At 37.8% G+C, this 24,713-nt stretch overlaps 1 protein-coding gene and 1 long non-coding RNA gene across 13 annotated transcripts in view; one reads left to right on the top strand and one right to left on the bottom strand.

Annotated features, from left to right (window-relative positions):
- Positions 1-24,713, bottom strand: part of AOPEP (aminopeptidase O (putative)) — a 567,977-nt gene that overhangs the window by 200,235 nt on the left and 343,029 nt on the right. For 11 of the 12 annotated variants that reach the window (XM_069087995.1, XM_069087997.1, XM_069087996.1 and 8 more), the window contains one exon: positions 16,981-17,024. In XM_069087995.1, coding sequence (XP_068944096.1) covers positions 16,981-17,024 — 44 coding nt within the window. Of the gene's footprint in view, positions 1-16,980; positions 17,025-23,967; positions 24,692-24,713 lie in introns of those variants that run through there. The other variant, XM_069087998.1, reaches the window with a different exon arrangement.
- The window catches only part of LOC138161153 (uncharacterized), an 86,578-nt gene that overhangs the window by 59,715 nt on the left and 2,150 nt on the right, over positions 1-24,713 (top strand). Inside the window, exon 3 of the long non-coding RNA XR_011168291.1 lies at positions 1,233-1,323. This is a non-coding gene — a long non-coding RNA (uncharacterized lncRNA). The remainder of the gene's footprint in view (positions 1-1,232; positions 1,324-24,713) is intronic.

Raw genomic sequence — 24,713 nt, 5'->3', positions numbered from 1 at the left:
GTAGGTGTCCACTTATTGGGGAAAAGCTGAACAAACAGTAGTGGATGAATGTAATGAAATATCATTGTGTGGAAAGAAATGACAAACATTAGGAATCTAGAGCAACATGGGAAAATCAGTGTATGTGATGCAGAATGAAATTAATGAAAACATTAGAACAATATACAAGACATTAAAAAGTTGATCTTGATCTCAGAGAACAGATAATGAAAGATACCTCTCCTTTTGGCAGAGATAAGAAAATGCAAGGGCAGGAATGCCGCCTACTTTGTAAGATGTGGTCACTAGATTAGTTATTTTTGTCTTTTTTTTTTTACAAGGGAAGATTCAATCAATGGAAAGGGGGTGGGAGAATTTACATCCAGAAATAACAATGATGCAAAAATAAAATTTTTTTTGTTATAAAAAATACTGAAATCTAAGTTATGTTTGCCTTGGGTCCACAATAGCTCCTAGATTCAGTCTAATTACTTGCTTTATGTCAAAGACCAGATGTGATTTTAAGACATTGTGTGTGTGTGTGATAGCTTTCTTCTTTTCATTTTCTATAATTGATCTCAGTTTTAAATAACTACAGTTTCCCTACCAGAAGCTGTATGACTACTTCTATCTGGTGGGGGTGGGGGTGGTTGAGAAATCTCACAGTCCCTCCAATCTAGACCTGTTCTTCAGTTGGATTCTGTTGAATTTGTGGGGTACAAGGAGAGGGCTTGCCCTTGAGCTTGGGTGTCCTAGGATTTCTTAGTGGTGGTGGTAGTGTAGTTACATCAATTATATTACAAAAAGCAATAAAGAAAAAAGCAGAAAGAAGAAAATGATCACTTTGTTCAGGGGTAGGTCAATGTGTGTACTCCATCTTAGCAGCACTGAAAGGGATTAAATGTGAAGTCTTCTTTCTTTTCTCTTTCCTGGTTCTCAAGCTGCACCTATAAGATGCAGATACAGTTGGGTGATGTTTCTTTAGGAACATCTCAGCCCTCTAAAGAGTTTCCTTCCTATCTCTAATATATTCTCCCTTGGAAGCAAAAAAGTTTATTTTTTCTCTCTGAAATATAAGTTTCTTTCAGTCATCACCTGCTGAGAGGACCTATGGCAGTATTGGAAGATCATGAGGTAAACAGCACATCTCAATATAGTTTCAACCAGGAGCAGACACACACTGATGTTCAAAAAGCAATATGGCCCCCAGGAACTGTGATTCTCACTCTTGGGATATTTTTCTCTCTAATCAGGTTATTTCTAGGATATTATGGTTCACCCTCTGCATCTTAAGAGAAAGAATGAGAAGAGGGCTTAGAGGAGAACCACAGAGATGATTAAAAGGTAAGTACATAAGATCTAATAAAGAAAGGCCAAAGGTCTTCAGACTATTGTTTCTGAAGGGGAAGCTGAGGCTGAGCCTCAATGGATGTCTTTAAGAGCTGCTTTATGAAGAATGGGGAACAGCTGTTGTTGATCTCTGCTGAGGAGTGAAAAAGAGGAAATAGGCATACATCTCCCCAGGAGGACGTTAGGTTAAACACAAGAGAACAACCTGATCTTAAGTGCTGTTGAGTTCCTCGCTGGGTTATTGAGTGAGGTCAAGAGATCTTTGTCACTAAAGAAAATAACAACAGGCAGACAGCCTCCTATTTCTGAGTTAATTAGGAGCTTAGAGATATGATTCAAACATTCACAGTGAGTCCATTCCAGTCTTATTTTTCTGACTCAATGAAAATGAGAACTGAATATAGTAGTATATAGATTTAGATATAGATACGTATATAGCTAAAGGAACCAATAACATACATGCAGATAATTATTACTGCATAAATTCTATGACTACAGTTGGTCATTGCTCATTCTTTTTCACTCAGGTAGGGTTTTAATCAAAATGGCTTTCTCTTCCTCAGTTAGCACTCATAAAAAGTCAAAGGGACCGTGAAGAAGGCTCGCTAAATAAACACAGCCTTCTCTGTATTGCCAGTGATGAAGACAATACAGGAGTTCAGCAATAGCTGTTCCATTTATCAGTAATGGCCAATGAGGAAGTGAGAGAACAGAATATTTGACACCTGACCATCCCTCCTCCTCATGTCTCGTCAGGTGTGGGTGACGTTTCCCACAGAGAGATGGATATCTGCCCACAGTAACATAGCATCAGCGGTGTTGCATGACTTGAGATGAATGCAAACTTTACTTTCCTGTGGAAATCTCTCCGATTGAAGGGCTAACTCTGAGGTGACAGATGTACTCGGACCTTCCTTTGGGTTTGGGGAATGAAGGCTGATCAGGATGGCAGCGTGCGCACAGAAGGTGCCTTTCTTATTTATTCAAGCATGTACCTCACAAATACTCTTCTGTGCACAAGGGGAGGGATAAAAAGAACATGTGTTTTAAAATCACTTTCCTATGGGAGAGTTCAAAGCATCTTATAACCATTATCACATCATACCTCATAACATCCTTGTGAAGTAGGTGTCAATTTTTTTGTGGTTTTTTACAGATGGGGAAATTGCAGGATAGCTAATTTAACCAAGGCAATCTACCAAGCCAAGAGAGAAGTTGAGAGGGAAGACCCCATGTTTCTTAACTACCCATGCTCAAAAGGCCACAAACTACGTTATTGTGGGATAAGAAGTTAAAAGTGAGAATGGACTTCACTAGGCATAAAAAAAAGAATAATAGGGGCGGCTAGGTGGCACAGTAAATAGAGCACCAGCCCTGGAGTCAGGAGGACCTGAGTTCAAATCTGGCCTCAAACACTTAACACAAAAAATAGCCATGTGACCTTGGGCAAGTCACTTAACCCCAATTGCCCTTCCAAAAAAAAAAAAAGAATAACAGCAACTATCTTCCCTCCCGAGTATGTGGTGAGACAGTAGTGTCAAACTTAAATAGAAAAGGATCCCTGTGGGCTACATACTGACTCAGAAAATTACAAAGTAACATTATGTTGTATTGTATTTTTATTTATTTTGTTAAATACTTCTCGATTACATTTTGATCTGGATTAGGTCTACTCAGGGAGTTTTGCAGACCATTTACAGAGAGTTTGACATCTCTGTTATATAAGATAATTCTATTGAATTGTTTCTATTGAAGCAATGTGTAATTTTCTTTGGAGGGGAAAGATATATTAATGCAAGATTAAAAAAATTATCAATGGAATTGTGATAATCTGTGGATGAGTCTTTGTATACTATAATATTTAAGTAAACTAAAAGCTGACTTTTTAAAGCAAGAGACTTTTTCACAATCCAAGCCAATAGCAGATTTCTTTCTTTTTAGATCATGTGGCTTAAAATAATCACAACAGAGAGGCAGAAGCATTTCCACTTAGCCAGGATTCTGGGCTTACAGGAAATGACCCTTCTGCATGTCTGATCACTATGGAAATTGATTTTATACAGATAGCTAAAAGTACACAGAACCATAACAGTACTCCCCCCCCCTCCATATTTGTACAAGCTAGTGCTGTTCTTTCTGGTTCATTACTGAAATCCAAACCCGATCAGTTTTCGGAGGCCTCCAGTTATGGGTGCAAGACCTTTCTGTTCAGGACATTTAGTGACTCTGCGTTCTGGATGGGGAGTTTCCTTTCTAGGATTCTTCCCCTCCCCCAAAATGTGATTTCAGATGACAGACAGCAGCATTAAAGTGCGTCAGAATAAGTTGAGCTCTAAGTGTTATAGAATTACTTATCTTAGGCTATGTTGAAGGAACAATAATATGTGGGACATCATTGGTATGTTGCTGATTAAAAAAGGATCCAGTCTCAGAGTAAATGGACATTGCAGAAAAACAGCAGTGCTTATTATTTGTATTTGTTATATTTTTTAGGGCCAAGTATCTTTTAGAGGTATCTGGCCACTTGTGCTTATCCAATTGATGCTTTAAAAAAGAGAAATTGTTGACTTGCCCACTTCTTGTATTCAGCCTCTTTATTGTCTATAACTAACATAAGTTCCTGCACTCATTACACAAATGACTGATGAAACACTGGAAAAACAAGTAGTAGAAATTCCAGTGTTTTAGATGGGTTATAGAATGGCCTCCAAAATAAAATAATTTTTTTTTGCAATGGAATTCATATTTTTAAAAATGTATCTGGTCATAGATTTATGTGACTGTTTTTAGTGACTATCACAAAGTAAATTTTGCAAATATTCTTTGAGAAAAGCAGGTCATTTTCTTAGGATGAATAGGTTTGGAAGCAGGCTAATAACATTTGTTTACCAGCCAAGTCCCCCAACATTGGTGGGGGGAGAAGAGTTGTTGGGATGAAATTTAAATAAACAGGAGCCGGGGCGGCCAGGTAGCACAGTGACTAAGAACACTGGCCCCAGAGTCGGGATGACCTGGGATGGAATCCAGGCTCAGACACTTGACACCCACCCAGAAACACCTGTCCATGTAACCTTGAGCAAGGTACTTAACTCCAATTGCTTTTAAAAATAAATAAATAAATAAATAAACAGGAGCCAACAAATGACAATCTGGTAATGTCTTAGTAGTTGTTGGTAGACCTGTTATTGCCTGGAAGCATTTAGATGAATAAATAATTCCATCCCCTTATTTAAAGATAAAGAAACCAAAGCACAAAGGGAAAAAAATACTTTGATTCAAATAATACAGTAATAACAAAGAGTGGAATTATATTTACCCATTTTTTTGCATTTTCATTTAGCCCCCTAGCCACTACCTTCCAAACTGCTTCATCTCTTGGGTACCCACCTGCTGTCCAAATCTTAAAACAAACTTTTCCTCAAATTGCAGCTTTGTTGGGTCTCATGAAACAATAATCTGAAAGGAACAGCTGAATAGTATAAAGAAAAATTGGAGAGTTTACCCCAAATTCCATGACTGGTCTGGAGCTGATCAGTTTCAAGGTTGAAAAATCTTTCCCAAATTTGCATGATTCACATGCCTAACAGATGTGCACAGGGATCAATTTGCAGTAAGGGCCAAACATTTGAGGCTCTAGGGGGTGAATATGGGGCCTTTGGGGATTTAGATAAAAATCAGTACAATATGTTGTACAGGTAAGAAGGTAAATATTCTTTTTAATGACAACTAGATTTTGAGATTAGTGATGAAGAAAGAAGATGCCCCTAGACTTTCAAAAGATATAGTACGTGTTTAACACAAGGTGATGGAGTAGGCAGGGGAATGGGAAATGACATTAACTTCTGGGGTCAATTTCAACCACAGACTGAAAGTAACTAATCCAAATAAAGTATCTCATATATCTAGATTCTAGATCTATTTTGTGACCAATATTTGTCCTTGCCAGAGGCCATGAGTAAAATGAAGGAACTGGAATCTGAAAGGAAGGAGAATTAAATGTTCTGTGTAGACTTGGAAGGCTCAATATTTCAATGGATTTGTGGTCCATTCGTGTGGGTATTTCTTTTATTGATGCCAACGAAACTCCTTATCTTACATGATTCTTATTCAAGGCTTCCATCAGTCCTCCACGGAAGTTCAGACTAACATGGCCTTTCTCTGCTGTTAAAAAAAATTATTTTGAGGGGTTCCACTGCAGCACTGGTTAGTCTATGACACTCTCACCACATGGTTTTTCCCACTTCCCTTTATAGTTACACATTAACAACGTATTGTTAATGTGTTTTTGCTTAATGGAAACATCTTTCCCATCCATTAATAGGCCTATGTGACCAGCTTAAGTCACATAGAAGTCTGAGACACATGAATCTAAGTCACATGGAGCAGGAAGGGGTAGATCAGGAAGGGTGGAGCAGAGTTGAGAGGAAGTTGGTCAGAGCAGTTAGAGCTGAGAGAGAGAGAGAGGAAGCAGGCAGCAAGCTATGAGTGTTCATTTGTGGGAAGGCTTGGGGGGAGGCTTGGGGATGCTGGTGCCCCCTGTATTATTACTGTGTATAGATTTCTTTGTTGCTATGATGGATTTGGCTTTCTGGTGTTGGGATCTGGCTTTCTGGTGTTTGAATAAATGTTTTGGTTCTGTGTTCCATGTGGAGAGTCTATTATATTTTATGATTCAGAATTATGCCCACATATTCAGAGCCACCACAGGCACTGTGAATATTGCATTGGTGCTACATTTGGTGACGAGGATGGGAAATATCAAACCTTTATTTGGAGGCAGAAGGACTTTAGAGAAATGGATATCCCAGGATGAGAGGATTTACCTTATTCTTCCCTAGCAAGAGAATGCGCTAAAAACACAGGACTCTGTGAAAACTGGGAATTGAGGCTACAGGAGGGAGAACCTAGAGATTTGGAAAGATGTTTGCAAGGAATACCAAAAGAACTGGGGAAAGAACTGGCAGGGGGTGTTTAGGAGGGGCTGGGACTTACTAACAAGTTACTGCCTTACGTGTAAAAGCAGAGACAAGTTTCTGGAAGAGAAAGGTCAGATGGAAAGGGAGTTGCTTGGTTTGCATGGTCATCTCTCTGTGCCACAGCACTGGGGTTCTCCTTTCGAAGAGCAAGCTGGAAGGTCTCAGGTGGTAGGAGAAAAACTAACAAAAAGAATGTGCGCACAGCCCTCGCACAGCCTGGGCCTAGCTGGGGCCCAACTACTGCCAGGAGAATGTGCGGGAGGAAAATAAAACAGAGTTAGATGAAGAAAGTTTTACAATTATAGCCTTTCACCCAATACCAAGAAGGAAGCAGAACTGGGCTGGGGGAGTGGGGAGAGAGAACACCATTTTTAGGGAAGTAATTGAGGATTTTACTCAGCAGGGGGTTACTGATATATTAAGTCGATTCACCCAAAGGATAGGAGAATTGTTAGTGTCTTCGATGGTGAGAATCAGTGATGAAAGTGCTGGAGGAGTATTGATAGATAATGTAGACTGCTTGAAATTTATTGCTATGAGCCAGAATCCTTTTGTATAGCAAGCTTTTAGGAATTACCATATGCAAGGAGGTAACAAGGTGATTCATCTGTTAGCTTTAGCTGTGGATGGATGCAATGGGCAATATCCTACTGACTCTATATGGCCTAGCGTAGACAGACCCTGGTATCTGCTTAAAGACTGTATGAGAAAGTTAAAGGTGGGGGTAATGAAGACAGCAATAAAGATGGAAGATGTCGTGGCTTATCACGTTACCCCCTTAGCAGTTTCTCATAGAAATATTATGGTGAAAATGGCTCCTCTTGCTTATAAGCACCTACTTCTGACTCTACTAATTGGGGAGACATGGCACCCTCTTTTGGAGGTACTGGATAAGATTTCACAGTTAAGTGACTAAGGGAAATGGGAAAAAAGATAAATTTCTTTGAGAGAAAAGAATAAATAGCCAGCAGGCTCAACTTCAGAATAGGTTAATAAAGAAATTGTTTATTTCTCTATTAAAAGCAGGAGTAGATTTTGGAAAAATATATGGTATTCCAACTAATGAACTACACACCAAGAAAAAGGGGTTAATATTAGAGTGAGCAGGGAAGTAAGAACTTCCCCTACAGATCCTCTTGAAACATTGTATTCAAGTTCATCACACCTGCAAGGAGAATAAGAAATTGGCCAGGCTCCAGCTCAGATTAAAGAAAGTCTATCTTTAGCCAGAATGATGACCCCCAAACTGCAAATTAGCAAATACTAAAGAACAGTGAATGAGGCTGTGATACTGGGTTCATGGACTTGAGAAGCATGACTGACCCTATATAAAACTTTAAAATTAAATTACCTTTTGAGTAATATTTAATTTTGATTATGCTGAGATTCAGCTCAATATGGGTAGAGTTGAGAGGAAGGAATAAGCATTGATATAGCCCCTACTATGTGCCATGTACTGTGATAATTACTTTAGATGGATAGATAGATCTCATTTGATCCTCAAAACAAGCATGCAAGGTAAATACTATTATTATCCCAAATTTGTACTTAAGGAAACTGAGGCAGACAGAAGTGACTTGTCCAGGGTAAGATAGTAAGTTTCCTTTTTTATATTAAATTTTATGTGTATTTTTAGTTTACATCATTCATTTCCACAAGATTTTGAGTTATAAAAATTCTCCCCATCTTTCCCCTACCCAACACCCCAAGACAGCGATCCCACTGAATAGCCCTTCCCCCAATCTACTCTGTCCTATATCCTCCACTATACCCCCTCTGACTTTCCAGTAGGACAAGATGGATCTCTATGCCCCAGAGCCTGTGTATCTTATTTACAAGCTGCAGGTAAAAAAAAAATTTATATCGATCGATAGATAGACAGATAGATCAGTATCTATATATATTTTAAACATCTGATTTTAAAACTTTGAATTCCAGATTCTTTCTGTTCTTCTGTTGTCACCCACCTTTACTGGGAAGATAAGCAATTCAATATAGGTTGTACATGTGTAGCTATGCAAAACATTTCCATAGTGGATATATTGTGAAAGACTGACTCTATTTCCCTCCATCTTATCCTGCCCCCCACTGGTTTTATTCTCTACTTTGACCCTGTCCCTTTTCAAAAATGTGTTCTTCCAAATTCCCTCAGCCCCAACCTGCCCTCCCCTCCATCATCCCCCTCTCATCCCTGTCCCCCCTATTTTTCTGTAGGGTGAAATACCCTATTAAGTGTGTATGTCATTCCCTCCCTATGCCAAATTCAACCAGAGTAAAGTTGACCCATTCCCTTTTGCCTTCCTGTTCTTCCCCTCCACTGTAACAGTTTTCCCTTGCCTCTTCTATATGGGATAATTTACCCTATTCTCTCTCCCCATCTCCTCTCATTATATTCCTCTCTCACCTCTCAATTACACCTTTTAATTATCATCCCTTCTTATTCAATTGGTCCTGTGCCCTCTATCTATGTATACCTGTACACATATACACACACACTCCCATATGTATTCATATGCCCATATACCCTCCCATATAAACATATATGTATATATATATATGTAATTTATATTCCCTTCAACTATTCCCATACTGAGAAAAGTTTCATAAGTTACAATTATAATTTTTCCACTTAGGAACGTAAATAGGTCAACTTTGATGAGCTCCTTATTTCTTTTCCCTGTTTACCTTCTCATGCTTCCCTTGCTTCTTGTATCTGAATATTACATTTTCTATTCAACTTTGTTTTTTACATCAAGAATGCTTTAAAGTCCTCTATTGCATTGAATGACCATATTTTCCCCTGTAACATGATACTTAGTTTTGCTGGGTAGAAGATTCTTGGTTTTAATCCCAGCTCCTTTGACCTCCATAATATCATATTCCAAGTCCTTTGATCCCTCAGTGTAGAAGCTGCCAGATCCTGGGTTATCTTGATTGTGTTTCCACAATATTGAAATTGTTTCTTCCTGGCTGCTTGTAATATTTTCTCCTTGATCTGGGATTTCCAGAACCTGCTATAATATTCCTAGGAGTTTTCTTTTTGGGATCTTTTCCAGGAGATGATCAGAGGATTCTTTCAACCTCTATTTCACCCTCTGATTCTAAAGCATCAGAGCAATTTTCCTTGAGAATTTCTTGAAGGATGATTTCTAGGTTCTTTTTTGATCATGGCTTTCAGGTAGTCCAATAATTTTTAAATTATCCCTCTTGGATCTATTTTCTAGATCAGTGGTTTTTCCAGTGAGATATTTCACATTGCCTTCTATTTTTTCATTTGTTTGGATATGTTTAATAGTATCTTGATTTCTCATAAAGTAATTAGCTTCCATTTGCTCCAATCTAATTCTGAAGGAATTATTCTCTTCAGTGAGCTCTTGAAATTCTTTTTCCATCTGGCAAATTTGGGTTTTTGAGGCATTCTTCTCCTCACTGGCTTTTTGGGCCTCTTTTGCCATTTGAGTTAGTCTATTTCTTAAGATGTTATTTTCTTCAGTCAGGTTGGTGACTCACTTTTTGTGATTTTCTTGCATCATTCTTATTTCTCTTCCCAATTTTTCCTCCATTCCTCGTACTTGATTTTCAAAATCCTTCTTAAGCTCTTCCATGGACTGTAACCAATTCATATTTTTTCTTGGAAGCTTTTGGTGCAGGAGTTCTGACTTTGCTGTCTTCCTCCTATTCCATGTTTTGTCCCCAAGAAATGAATTGAAGGTTTGATTGCTGTACTTGCTTTGCTTCCTTTGCTTGCTCATGTTACCACTCAATTACCTGACTCTTTAGCCCTTTGCCACAGTAGAATTCTGCTTCCAGAGAGGAGATCTTTGTCCCAAATTGATGGGGTTTTAGCAGCTGCCAGAGCTACTGGTTGGGCACCCTCTCTACAGACATCACAAGCTTTGGCTCACTGCTCACACGACCCAAGACCTCCACCCAAAACAGAAATCCAGATCCAGGCAGGTTAAAGCAAGAGTGATTGCCCTCTGAATGGTTGCTTGTTCCCCCTACAATCTGCAGGCCAGGAGCTCTGAAACAGCCACATGGAGGTGGCTGCATGGCCGCAGAGCCTCTGCTACTTCTCACCCCAGTGGGCAGGGGCTGGACCCCAACTCTGTGCCCCCCAGTTCCAACAGAGGTCCATACTGACCTCTCACTTTGTCTTTGGCATTTATGGGTTAATAATTCTGGAAACCTCCACAGCTGCTGGTGATCCACTCTCCCGAAGTCCATTCTAACCGCTGCTGGTCGGGGCTACCCTGGGGCCAAAACCACGGGCTCACATGGCGCTGGGCTTGTCTCCTAGCATGCTATGGTGGACCCTTCCTATCCGCCTGCCGGGCTCCCTTCAGCAGGAGATTTGTTTCTCTCTGTCACTTTGTGTGTTCTGTAGCTCTAAAATTTATTTATAGTCATATTTCATAGGTATTTAAGGTGGTTATGGGGGGAACTCAGGGATTTTTCCTGCTTCTATAGTGCCATCTTGGTTCTGCCCCCCATCATATGTTTTATAATGATTTCTCTGGTGAGAAAATGTACCCAGAAATCTTCTCTTGCCAGCCTGTTTAAGCTGGATCCAGCATATTCCTGCCCTAGAGAATCTTGGCTCCATTAGCAGACTTCTGGCCTGTTTACCTGTGCTGGTTCTTACTCTTCATGTGGGAGACTTTCTCCTGGATGTCTTTTTATACAGCCTGGCCTGGATGAAAGTGCTTTTCTTGTTGGGTTTCTTGATCACTGTCCAAGCTGGTGCTCCTTTTTGATCTTTGCTGGAGTACATATGTGAGAATTAAGTTTCTCTGCAACTGTTCAAGCAGCCATCTGGGATCTCTGTTAAGAGCCCAAAAGTCATTGATTCCTCCTTCTTAATTCTTCTTTATTAGGGAAGGACAAAGTCTTGAAAAGCCAGAGCAGCTTAGCAGCGCAAGTCCCACAAAGAACTAATACTCACAGAATACATTTTGATCTTGAAACTTCTGTCCCCCAAAAGAGCACTTCAATCTAGGATTAGGGTTAAGTCCAGGGTATCCTTTTTGCTTTTCCATAATATGGTCTATTAACTTATAGCAAACATTAGCTCAGAATATAATAAAATTCAGATTGCTTTATAAGAAGACAAAACTCATTATAAAAGTACCAACAGCAAATAAGCAAAATTTAAAAAGAGAAGGAAACTACTGAGGGTAAGGGATTCTGGTTTGCCAAGTGGCCATGAGGCAGAGGGGACTGTAGAGAGGGGATAAATCCACCAATTTCAAATCCCACAGAAAATTCTGTAGGGATAGATTACTCAGTAAGTGGGTCATTGAGCCAGACAAAGCTCAAACTGGTCTTGGTTATATTCAATTCTGGGCAACTTAATTCTTCTCTTCCAATCAGGTGGCCACTGGTTCCCTTTGGGCTCCAAAGTTTCACCATGATCTTTAAGCACTTCCTTCCAGCTCAAAAAAAAAAAACTACATTTCCCATAAACATCTTTGGCAATAAGGGACTACATGTTCAGAATGAAAAAGAAAACCTCCTAACACTGAAAAAACCCTTTTCTCAGTGGAATTTGCTGTATTTGTGTCTTGAAAATCTGAAATTTTTTTCTTGGAAAAAAAAAGTTTTCACTTACAGAGTGTTTTAAGGCTTATAAAGTATTTTACTTATGCTAACCCTGTTTTGTTCAAGTATAACTACCATTGTGCAAAATGAGAAAAGTAAGGCTCAGAAAAGTATAATGACTTGATTAGCATCACCTAGCTACTGGTTTCAAACTTAGATCTTTAGTCAAGGTTTAGTGAAGGTTTAAGGACAATTTAACACAAACGTCCCTATAAGAAGTCAAATTTGGGTTACTTGTGATTGAAACAGTTACATAAAAAACTTGAGTATCTATCTATATATTGATTTGATCTTTTATACATCTAGGAAAGAATGCTTTAGTGCATCTGATAATCCAATACACATTAAAAAAAAAAGCATAGCTTCAATTTTGGATTTGGAGGAAGAAAGGTAAATTCACTCTTACATTTCATCTTAAACTTAGATGTTATGACAGTCATACCTCTTCCTAAATAAACTATCATAACAGAAAAAGGCCTGGGTGCCACTGAAGGAAGAAAATGCATCCACTTTTGTACTTTTTTGGCAATAGTTTCTGGAGACAACGGACCTATCCTATTAGCTGATCAAGAATCAGATCTGGGTCACATATGAAATTAAAAAAAAAAAAACCCTTGCAGGTTAAATTTCTGTTCTTGGCATCACTAATACTCTTCACACTTGATATGAGTTTGGTAGCAGACAGACAGTAAACCACATACCAAGTTGGAAAAGCAACCAGTGTAGATGAAACCCTGCCCCTGGACATTCCAGAAAAGTGTACGAGCGCACAGAATGCTGCAGTTTTTTTTTATTTTTTAATTTTAATTTTTATTTTTTTGAGCAATCAGGGTTAAGTAACTTGCTCAAGGTTACACGGCCAGTTATCTCTGGGTGTGGCGCTGAGTGTCTGAGCCTGGGATTCGATCTCCAGGTCGTCCCAACACTGGAGCTGGTGCTCTTACTCGCTGAGCCACCTGGCCGCCCCTAGCTGCAGTTTTTTTAATAGCAGCCTGCTGAAAAGTGAAGGCATAGCCAAGGCCCATATCAGACTTTTCATGACATATAATTTCCTTCAACATTAACAAGGTGAAATGGAAAAGGAGAAACAAAACAATTTATTTGAATCAGTTGTTTGTATTAGCTCCAGGGAGATGAACTAGCCTGTGTTGTTTTAATATTATATTTGTCACCTACATTAAGAAAACTACTTGTTATTACTGAAACTATTAGAACTAAGTTCAATATGCAGACAAAAATGCCATCACTTAACTGTTAAGTGATGATTACATCTTCCATTCATCTCCTTTTTCTTGTCTTTTGCAGCATAACTCTAATAATTTAATTGAATTAAACTCTATGAGCAAAGTTGGATAATGATCCTAACTTTATCGAATTAAAATATGAAAATTTTCATAGCCTTTAACCCTCAAGGAGCTTACAACAGAATATGTGAACTCAATTTGTAAGTATATCATATAGGATGTTATAGGGACAAAAGAGACTCTGAGAATGTACTTTGGAATTTGAGGAGGGAAACAATGCCATTAGCTGGGGAGTGGGGTGAAGGGAGGGGATGATGCTTAGTGAAGGCTTTAAGGACAATTTAACAAACACCTCCCCTTTAGAACTCAAATTTGGATTACCTATGATTAAAACAGTTACATTAAAACCTCGAGTATCTGTCTATATATTGATTTGATCTGCTATACATCTAGAAGAGAATGCTTTAGTGCATCTGCTAATTCAATACAATTTTTTTTAAAAGCATAGCTTCAATTTTGGGTTGGAAGGAAGAAAGGTAAATTCACTCATATTTCAACTCAAAGAAAGATTTAATATGTCAGAGTTTCCTCATTTTAACATTTGGACACAAAAGTTTTGCTACTAGTTATTTGGTTCCAGACTGAAGAAGGTTACAGGGCTTCTGTACCCTGACTGTATAAGTGCTGCATTCAACTCTGGATCCCATCTTTTTAGGCACCTTATCAGACAAGAGTTTATCCAGGGAAGATGGAAGGAGATGTAAAAGTTAGGTAAAGGAGGCTAGAAATCACGCTACATATGAGAAGAGGTTTGTGAAGGAAGGAAATAGGCATTTATTAAGCACCTACTATGTGTCAGGCACTGTCCTAAACACCTTACAAATCTCATTTAACTCTCACAACAATTTTAGGAGTTATTTACGGCACACAGAGGTTAAGTAATTTGTCCAAGGTCACACAGCTATTTGAACTCAGGTCTTCCAGACTCAAGTGTGCCATCTAGCTGCCTCTCTACTTGTGTGGAGGAAACAGTCATCTGCTCCTAAGTGAAGGATGGTCAGGTGGAGGTTCAGACTCTTCTGCTTGGCCCCTGAGGGCACAAGCAGCAGCAGGGGGTGGAAGATACAAGAAAGGGAGATTTCAGATCCATATATGGAAAAACTTCCTAACAATTAGAACTGTGCAAAAGGAGAACTTTGAGAAATACAATGATATGTGCTGTTACTCCTTAGGCAAAAAGGAGCTAAATTGGGCTGATCAAAGTTGTTAAACTACTTCGACATTTCCTTTCCTTCTTTGCCATCTTATAAGAAGTTGAAAACAATGAAACTGTTTCTACTTAATTAGGGGTTCTTAATCTTTTTTTATTGTATGTATCACAGAACCCCTTTGGCAGTTTGATGAAGTCTATGGGTGTGCCTTCTCAGAATCATGTTTTTAAATGCATAAAATGAAATAGGACTTAAAAAGAAACCAATTTTATTTAAAGTTAATTATCAATAGACAAATGTACAAAAGACAAATATCATAGACCCCAAGTTAAGAACCTCTGTCCAGGGGTTTGTACTTCTGGAGTACATAACACCCTCTTTTCTTTAGGTAGGCCTCATCTCTGATATTTTCATTTGCTGTCTGGTTCTAAAGAATAGAAAAGACTGGCCTCCAAGCAGTAGGCTTGTATACCTCCCTTTGGGTTACAACTTAGGTTATCTGAAAAACAGTTAAATCGTCTGTTGTTTGAAATGTAGTGCTGATTTTGATGGGGAAAATGAAAGATTTCAATGAATAACACCTTCCCACCCACGGCACTTAATCTAGGGGGTAGGCACTCGGAGAATAATTTTGTAGTTTTCAAGAGTTGCCCTTTATCCTTAAAATGCTCTTTTGCAGGAAAAAAAAATATGGTAAAGAGAAAAGCAACTTCTTCCCATTTCATGACCCTTCCAGCCCAAGAATGGGGGCAATTTCCTGGAGCAGTTTTCAGTGCAGCCCAGTCAGCATGACAGAACCCATTAAAGTTTCACTCTGACCAGTTCCCAGAATAAAAACCGCCCGGGCATTATCTTTCTCCTAGGGAGTTATTTTAACACTGCACATCTTTATTTCTATGTTTGATATAATTTCACTTGGAGACAAAGGAACTTAAGTTTTTCCTTGTGAAAAGTGAAAACAAATTTCTGCAGTCCTATAATCCTTGAGTTGAAGTATGTGAAAAGTGGGGAAGGTGAATGTAATAAGTGGATTTATATCACCATCCCTAGGGGCATTTAGTGTAAATGGTCTTCTGTACTCTTGGGCTTTCACCCTGTGTATTGCTTATTGAGGAAGGAAGGAAGGCAGGCAGGAAGGCAGGCAGGCAGGCAGGAAGAAAGGAAGGGAGGAAGGAAGAAAGGAAAGAAGGAAGGAAGGAGGGAAGGAAGGAAGGAAGGAAGGAAGGAGGGAAGGAAGGAAGAAAAAGCAGGTATTGCGTTCTCATTTGATCCTCACAACTACCCTGGGAGGCAGGTGATATTATTGTCTCCATTTTATACTGAGGCAGACAGTGGCTAAATGACTTGCGTGAGGTCATATAGCTATTAAGAAGCTGGATTTGAACTCAGATCTTACTGACTCGAGGCTGCGCATCCTACCTACTGATTCCTTGATTTTTCCTATATGGAAAATAGTAAAGATAATATAAAATTCCTTCCATATAAAATACAACCATATTGCTAAGAATTAGAAATCGAGGGGATACTTATCAATTGGGGAACGTCTGAAAAAGCCGTGGTATATGATTTGGATGGAATATTATTATGCTATAAGAAACGACAAGTGGGATGATTTCAGAAAAACCTAGAAAGATTTACATGAACTGATACAAAGGGAAGTAAGCAGAACCAGGAGAATAATGTACACAGTAACAACAATACTGTACGATGAAGAACTGTGAGTAATTTAGTTATTCTCAACAATATTCAGCAAATCCAAGACAATCCCAAAGGACTCATAATGAAGCAAACTATCTGCCTCCAGAGGAAAAAATGATACTGTCTGAATACAGACTGAAGCATACTATTTTTCACTTTCATTCATTTTTTATTTGTCTTCTTGTACAAAATGACTAATGTGGAAACATTTTATATGTTTGCATATGTAAAACCTATATAGGATTACAATGACTGCTTACTGTCTCAGGTGGGGGAAAGGAAGGATAGAATTTGGAACTTAAAACTTAAAAACATGTTTAAAATTGTTTTAACATGTAATTGGGGGAAAATAAAATATTATACAAAATTAAAATAAAATAAAATACAACCACAAGTGAAATAGGTTACAAAACACTAAAACAGTGTTACCCCACTGCATACTCTGATAATTCTCTCACCCCCAACTTTCCTGCTTTGTGTGATTCTTGTTCATTAAATCTCCATAGATGATCTAAATCAATATGGCTGAAACCTTCTTGTTCTTTTAGTATTTTAGAGGCACCAATTTGCCACTGTGGCCATCCAACTTTTGTCTCTCATTTTTAACTAAATGACTGGCCTACCTCCTTTTCCAGTCATACTTATATTCAATGATATCTTTCATTCTGTATCATACATCCATGTCATTCTTGTAAGAAGTTCCAGCCTGCCTCTTTGTGTGGCCTGTTAGGCTATTTATCATTTTAATTATTTGGGAATTGTGATATTCCAGAATTCACAGCTATGTAGCATTGCCCAGCATATCTGCTGCATGTAATCATAAGCTAAAGGATGGAAGATGAATGAGTGGATAAACCTAGAAGCACCCTATTTAAAAAGTTAAGTCTAGCTGCTCCCCTCCCCACCTTGATTTCCACTTACCGTTTTTCTTCTGAAATGTCTTCCAGCAGCATATGAAGAAAATCCTACAAAACAAACAAAGCAGACCTATAATCATGTCTATCAATAAATTATCCTGAAGCTACATTCATTTTTGATAAAAACTGATAAGGAGCTCCCTGTATAACCACACAATCACTATTTCAGTGTTCCAACTCAACCAGTTAAAGGAGGCAATTGTGTAAGAGCCAGTACAAATGAAAATTTTAAGGTTTTTCATTATTTACCTTAGCCCAACAGTCTAGTTCATTCAGAGTGAAACCATTATCATCTTCAATTTATGAAGACAAATAAAAATTTTAAAAAATTAATCAGATATTTTTTAAAAGCACTTCTGTGAAAAAAGCACTTTTCACCTAATAGACAACCTTAACGAAATCAAAAACAAGCTCCTGATTTTCTTACTAAAACAAAAATAGGAAAAAACTACCTGATAATATTTAATTCATTGTATATCAGAAAGCACTAATCCAAGCCCTTGATTTCTTCCACAGAGCCTTTCCTATCTATTCCAGACCACACTAATCTCTGTGTTCTTTGAAATTTCATTGCACTTACAGTTTAAAATACATGCCTTTCAACATTTTATTGTTACCTAATTATTTGTATATCAACTCAATAATTAGATTATAAATTCCTTGAGAGTAAAAACTAGATATTTCTTTTATATAGCCCACAAAACTAAGCATAATAGAGGATACACAGCAGAGTGATAGCTTACAAGAGATTTTTTTTAACATTTATTTTAAAATATCTTTTTCTAAATTACATGTAAAATTTTTTAACATTCTTTAAAAAAAAAGATTTTAGTTCCATATTCTCTCCATCCCTACCTTCCCTCCCCCATCCATGAGTAAGCAAGTGATTTTAAATAGAATATACATGTGGTAGTAGTGATATTGTTCAGCCATGTCCAGCTCTTTGTGAATCCATGGATCATACTGTGCAGGGGGTTTTCTTGGCAAAGATTCTGGAGTAGTTTTCCATTTCCTTCTCCAGTGGATTAAGGCAAGCAGAGGTTAAGTGATGTGCCCAGGGTCACATAACTAGTACATATCTGAAGCAGCAACCACACCGGCACACTCAGGAGGGCTGCTAGCACAGGTTCTTAGATGTGCTTTACTAGGAAAGATAGCTATTCAAGGGGTCAACAATCTTTTTTTAATTACATTCACTAGTTCAGGGGAAAGTCAGCACACTGAACTTCAGAGAGAATACAAAGAGAAACTACAAGCAGAAAAATAAAGACCAACAGTTAGGGTTTCTCAGTGTCTGAGAAAATAGCACAGATCAACAGACAGATCCAACTGTCTGACCAAGGCAATACATACATAGTTACCAGAGAGAGAAGCACGAACATCTGCATTTTCAAAGCTGGGGGGGGCTCCTTAACAGCTACCCAGAGTGTTGTCTGGTCAAATCACAAGAATACTCTTCCAATGAGTGAGCTCCCAAAGCAAAAGGCTAACTTCAGAGTATATATATCTCACATTTTAGAACCAGAGGCCATCACAACCCCTGTGACCCAGTGCCTAATTAGGAATTAACAAAAGGTGTGAAAGCCTTCCTAGAAGCAAGTCTCCTCTCCCCTAAGCAAGCTTTCCTTAATGGGCTCTACATGAGGCCTATTATTGGGTGAGGAATACCTTATATCCCATTAACATTACAGTATCTGAGGCTAGATTTGAACTCAAGTCTTCCTAACTCCAACCCCAGGACTCTATCCACTGAGCCATCTAGTTGCCTCCTACATTATACATGTGCAGTCAGGCAAAACATTTTCATATTAGCCATATTGCAAAAGATAGTGGAGACTAAAAAAAAAAAACCAACAAAAAACAAAAAGAAGAATAAAAAAGAAAGGTTAAAAAGTATGCATTTAGACTCTATCAGTTCTTTCTCTGGAGGTAGACTCTATTTTTCACCATAAGTCCTTCAGAATTGTCTTGCATTATTGTATTGCTGAGAACACCTAAGTCTATCATAGCTGATCATTGCACAATGTTGCTGTTACTGTGTACAAAGTTCTCCTGGTTCTGCTCATTTCACTTTGTATCATTTCATGTAAGTTTTTTGAGTTTTTTTCTGGAAATATACTGCTTGTCATTTCTAATACCACAATAGGATTCCATCACAATCACAAGCCACACCTTGTTCAATCATTGCCCAGTTGATGGGCATCCCTTTGATTTTCAATTCTTTGCCATCACAAAAAGAACTCTATAAATACTTTTGTACATACAGGTCCTTTTCTTATTTCTTTGGGCTTGTTGTTCATCAATTTTTGAAGGGACCAATGACATCATGGGTGATGTCTTGACTTGTATGTGAACTGGATTTAAGTGAGGAAGAGTTGTGCAAAGTTGTAAGTCTCACTATCTCTTCCTGAGTTATCAAAGTTCAGTTTCAGGACAAAATTTAAGATGACTGGCAATGGACCAGTATGCAGTGTATGACCTTGGCATCTCCAATGCCACAGCAAGTTCTACATACCTAGTAGTGGTAATGCTGGGTCAAAAGGTATGGACAGTTTTATAGCTCTCTGAATATAGTTCCAAATTGCTCTCCAGAATTACTGGACCAGTTCACAACTCCAGCAACAGTGTATTAGTGCCCTTATTTTACCACATTCCCACCATTTGTCAATTTTTTTTCTGTCATATTAGTCAATCTGATAGGTGTGAGGTGGTACTCAAGAGATTTAATTTGCATTTCTCCATTCAGTAGTGATTTAGAGCATGTTTTCATGTGGCTATTGATAACTTTGATTTCTTCTTCTGAAAACTGCCTGTTCATATCCTCTGACCATTTAGCAATTGGAGAATGATTCATATTCTTATAAATTTTGACATATTTTAGAAATAAGGCCTTCATCAGAGAAACTTGTTGTAATTTTTTCCTCCAGTTTCCTGTTTTCCTTCTAATCTTGGCTGCATTAATTTTGTTCATGCAAAACGTTTTTAATTTGATGTAATCAAAATTAGCCATTGAATGAATGAATGACATCCCATAATATTCCTGATCTCTTGCATGGTCATAAATTCTTTCCTGACCCATAAATCTGACACTAAAAGATTCCATGCTCTCTTAGTTGGCTAATATCATCCACTATATCTAAATCAAGTACCCATTTTGTCCTTATTTTGGTATACAGTGTGGGATGATGGCTTATACCTAGTTTCTGTCAAACTTTTTCCGGTTTTTCCAGAAATTTTTGTCAAATAGTGATCCCCCAAATCTTGGATCTTTGAGTTTCTTAAACATTACACTACTATTGTCATTTACTATTATGTATATGTACCTCTTCTATTCCACTGATCCACCACTCTATTTCTTACCCAATACAAGATTTTTTTCATGATTAATGCTTTGTAATACAGTTTGGATCTGGTACCGCTAAACTACCTTTTTTTGTTTTACATTTTTTCATTGATTCTCTTGATATTCTTGAACTTTTGTTCTTCCAGATGAATTCTGTTATTATTTCTTCTAGCTCTGCAAAATAATTTTTCTTTTGTAATTTAACTGGTATGGCAATGAATAAGTAAATTAATTTAGGTAGAATTGTCATCTTTATTATATTGGCTTAGCCTACCCATGAGCAATTAATATTCCACCAGTTGTTTATATCTGACTTTATTTGTGCAAAAAGTGTCTTCTAATTGTATGCAGTTACAATTGTGCTCCTGAGTTTGTCTTGGCAGGTAGACTCCCAAATATTTTATGTTGTCTACAATTATTTTAAATGGAATTTCTTTTTCATTCTCTTTGATTTTCTCGGTAATATACAGACATGCTAATGATTGATGTGGGTTTATTTTATATCCTGTAGCTTGGCTGAAGGCATTAATTATTTCAACTGGTTTTTTAGTTGATTCTCTAATGAGATAAGAGTTTTCTTATCTCACTGTCTATCCTAATTCCTTCAATTTCTTTATCTTGTCTTATTGCTATAACTAGCATTTCTAGAATAATCATGAATAGCAGTGGTGATAACGGGCATTCTTGCTTCACCCCTGATCTTATTGGAAAGGTTTCTAATTTATTCCCATTTTACATAATGTTTGCTGACGGTTTTATGTAGGCACTACTTGCCATGAAAACTTCAGGTGGTGAGGTGGCACAGTGAATACAGCACTGGCCCTGGACTCAGGAGGATCTGAGTTCAAATCTGGTCTCAGACACTTAACACTTACTAGCCATGTGACCTTGGGCAAGTCACTTAACACCAATTGCCCTGCCCTCCCCCCTCCAAAAAAAAGAAAAGAAAAGCTCCATTTATTCCTGTGCTTTTCAGTGTTTTTAATTAAAAAATGAGTGTTGTATTTTGTCAACAGCTTTAATAGATATTTGTTGGCTGAATTGAACTACTAACCAAAAAGTAGTGGGGATCAGTGAGTGATATGTGAGGCACTGAACTCATGTCAATTCAGTTCAATAAATATTTCCTAAGTCTCAGCTATGCACAAAACCCTATCCGAAGCAGAGGATGGAAAACATTTCTTGTCCTCAAGTCATCATGCTAAAAAGCATTTACAAATTCATTAAGTAACTAAGTACATGCCATAGGCTATAGATACAAAGAAAGACAAAAACAGTTCCCAACTTAGGACTAATTCCCCCAGTATCATTCTGTAGCATGTGAGTGAAGCAGCAAAGGGAGCTGTGGTGCGAGTTCGGGCTTGGTAGAGCAAGACTGGTGACGGAACAAGGAGGGAGAGAATATTTTCACTTAAGAGAATTAGGGATAATTCCACTGCACCAGATCTGACCTTTGAAACAAGGGGAAGATGTTATCAGATGGAGTTGAGGGAAACCAAGTACATTCCAGGCTTGGGCATTTTAGAATGCATAAAAACTCCTCTTACAAGGCATTTATCCAGGACAAGGACCTAAACAGGTAAACATGTAGATTATGGTGATTGAATAACTGTCGGGAAGTAATTTAGGGCCCGAGCAAAATCTATTTTTCATTCTTATTGATAGTCCTTACCTACTAATTTTTGGTACATCCCAATGATTAGTAGGTTAGAGATCACCAATTATTAATGCCATATTCTAGATAAGATAACAGAGAGGTCATAAGCCTGAACTGTCAAGGTGAATGACTGGCAGAGCCAGGAATGGGATTTTTGCCTGGAATCTAGAAGCTGAATATTAATGATAGCTTTTGAAAGAACTGAAATCCTAAAAAGTTGTTTTTTGAAAAATATTTTAAGGGGCGGCCGGGTGGCTCAGCGAGTAAGAGCACCAGCTCCAGTGTCGGGATGACCTGGAGATTGAATCCCGGGCTCAGATACTCAGCACCACACCTAGAAATAACTGGCCGTGTAACCTTGAACAAGTTACTTAACCCCGATTGCTTAAAAAAAAATATTTTAAAACAATTCTAAAATCCCAAGCAGAAAGAGAATTAAGATATACTCAGGAGTGTTATTATTATTATTAAAACTTCTGATTTTCTGTCCATTCAAGTGATGGCAAAATGACCAGTTTGAGGAAGTAAATAGTTTCATTGGTGGTTTTATCTGTGTACTCATACAAATTTGATAACAGAAGAATTGATAGTCTTCACACTATTTGAATAGACTTTGCCCTTACCTATCACATTCCACTTCTGTTATACATACAAACTAAAAATTACAGACATGATAAATGTTGGTGCTGCAAAAACAAACAAACCTACAGCTTCCTGAAATCTTAAACATCCCAGAATTTTGTCCTTTGAGAGAAAAAGATGTTCATTGTCACTCAGTGCCTAGCACATTGCCTTCCACATAATTGGTACTTCATAAATCTTTGCTTGTGGGTGGCTAGGTAGCACAGTGAATAGAGCACTGGCCCTGGAGTCAGGAGGATGTGAGTTCAAATCCGACCTCAGACACTTAACACAAAACTAGCCATGTGACCTCGGGCAAGTCACTTAACCCCAATTGCCTTCCAAAAATGAGAAAAAAAAGAATAAATCTTTGCTTGCAGAAATGAATCACCCAGAGGTAGGCCAATCAGATAGCATTAACTCATGCCTTAATGAGCCTATATCCAATAATCAAAGTGAAATAAAAACAATTTTTGGCACCCTCTGAAATCAAAGGATTTGACCATAAATGTGAATATCATTCAAGCACTGAAATATTACCGAAATTGAAAAAAAGCATCCCCACAAGGAAGTGGTCTTGTGTATGTGTGTGTGTGTGGGGGGGGTGAGGTCCTTTCTGAAATCTCAGTTGGAAGTTCTGTGCTTAAATTTATGCTGTAGGGTCTTTTTATTGCTTCTTTCTTCCTTCTCCCTCTGCCAGTGCTACAGTCATAGTTATTAAAGAACCATAAAAGAAAGTTTTTGCCACAAAATTCCTTGGCTGTCAAATGACTCAAAATCAGAAACTGATATGACTTTATCATTAGAAAGGACCATGGAACATTTCCATTGGACTTGGAGTTAAAATGTTCATATATGTGTTCCTTTCAAGGAATGTGAGCTCCTTGACAGCATCCCCAGAACTTGCCTTAATGCTTTGCACATAGCAAGCACTTAAAAATGCTTTATGTATTCATTCATTCACATAAATGTTTAGAGATATGCATTTTCTTTACAGGACTTGGGCCAATAATAATAATAGTTAGAATTTATATAGTGTTTTAAGGTTTGCAAAGTGCTTTACATATATTGTTTTATCCTCAAATCAACCCTGTAAGTTAGGTGCTATTACTGTCCCAATTTTACAGCTGAGGAAACTTGGTATGTTGTCTCATCACTGTCATCTTAGTTCATGAATTTTCTAATTTTTAGTGATTTATTTTTTGACTGACAATTCTTTAATATTAAATCATGTAGTCTCCATTTAAGTTTAAATATTTTCTATAATTTCATTGCATTGTATTCAATAAAAGATGTAAGAAATATTTCTGCTTTCCTGCATTTCTTTTTAAGGTCTTATGTCCTTATATATGGCCAGTTTTTGTAAGTACCATGCACAGCTTAGAAATATGTATTCTCTTTCCTATTCCTATTTAGAAATCTCCAAAGAGCTATTCTACCTAATATTTGTAGAGGTCTATTCAGATTCTTCACTTTTTTTTGTTATATTTATTGAGGTCTGTTTCTCTCTTTGGTTGAATACAGCTCTACAGATAATTCTTGAAAGTATTTGTTTTGTCTGTGTTCTAAATTTCTTTGTCCAAGTTAGATGAAAGTCAGATTCAAGTGATACGTGCTATTCCATTTCTTCTTCCATTATTATATAGTTATTTTCTTGTGTACCTTAATTGATATTCATTAATTTCCACATCTTTTGGGTGCTCCTCCTCAATCATTACTAAAGTGATAGAGTTTAATTATTGTTTCCTCTCACACAGCCACCTTTGCTGATCCCAAATGATCATTTATTGAATGTGGTATTCAAGGTGAAAGGGGAAAATGTACATTCTCCTCAGTTCAGGAGTTTCCTTCAGCGATGCAGATGACGACCCCGGCACCAGTGGCATACTCTGTCTGTCTTTTCACATTTTAGCCCTTACACTTGCCATGTGATCAGCCCACCTTTTCTTTTCATCATACATTCCTTCACGAGATCCCTTGCTCTTGTTCTTCTTGTGGGCTCCTTGTAGGTTAGAAGCTGTTACCTGCTCACACCTTCAGTGTTCTTCTTTATTGCCCCCAGGTGTTAGTTATCTTTTAGTTCTTTGGTGGCAGCTGCAGGCCATAGAACCCAAAA

Source organism: Petaurus breviceps, unplaced genomic scaffold (assembly GCF_028583685.1).
Source record: "Petaurus breviceps papuanus isolate PSGF00001 unplaced genomic scaffold, PetGlider_PUasm1.0 183, whole genome shotgun sequence".
Taxonomy (NCBI): domain Eukaryota; kingdom Metazoa; phylum Chordata; class Mammalia; order Diprotodontia; family Petauridae; genus Petaurus; species Petaurus breviceps.
Note: the sequence above shows the minus strand (reverse complement) of the source record. Positions and strands in the feature narration are given on the sequence as shown.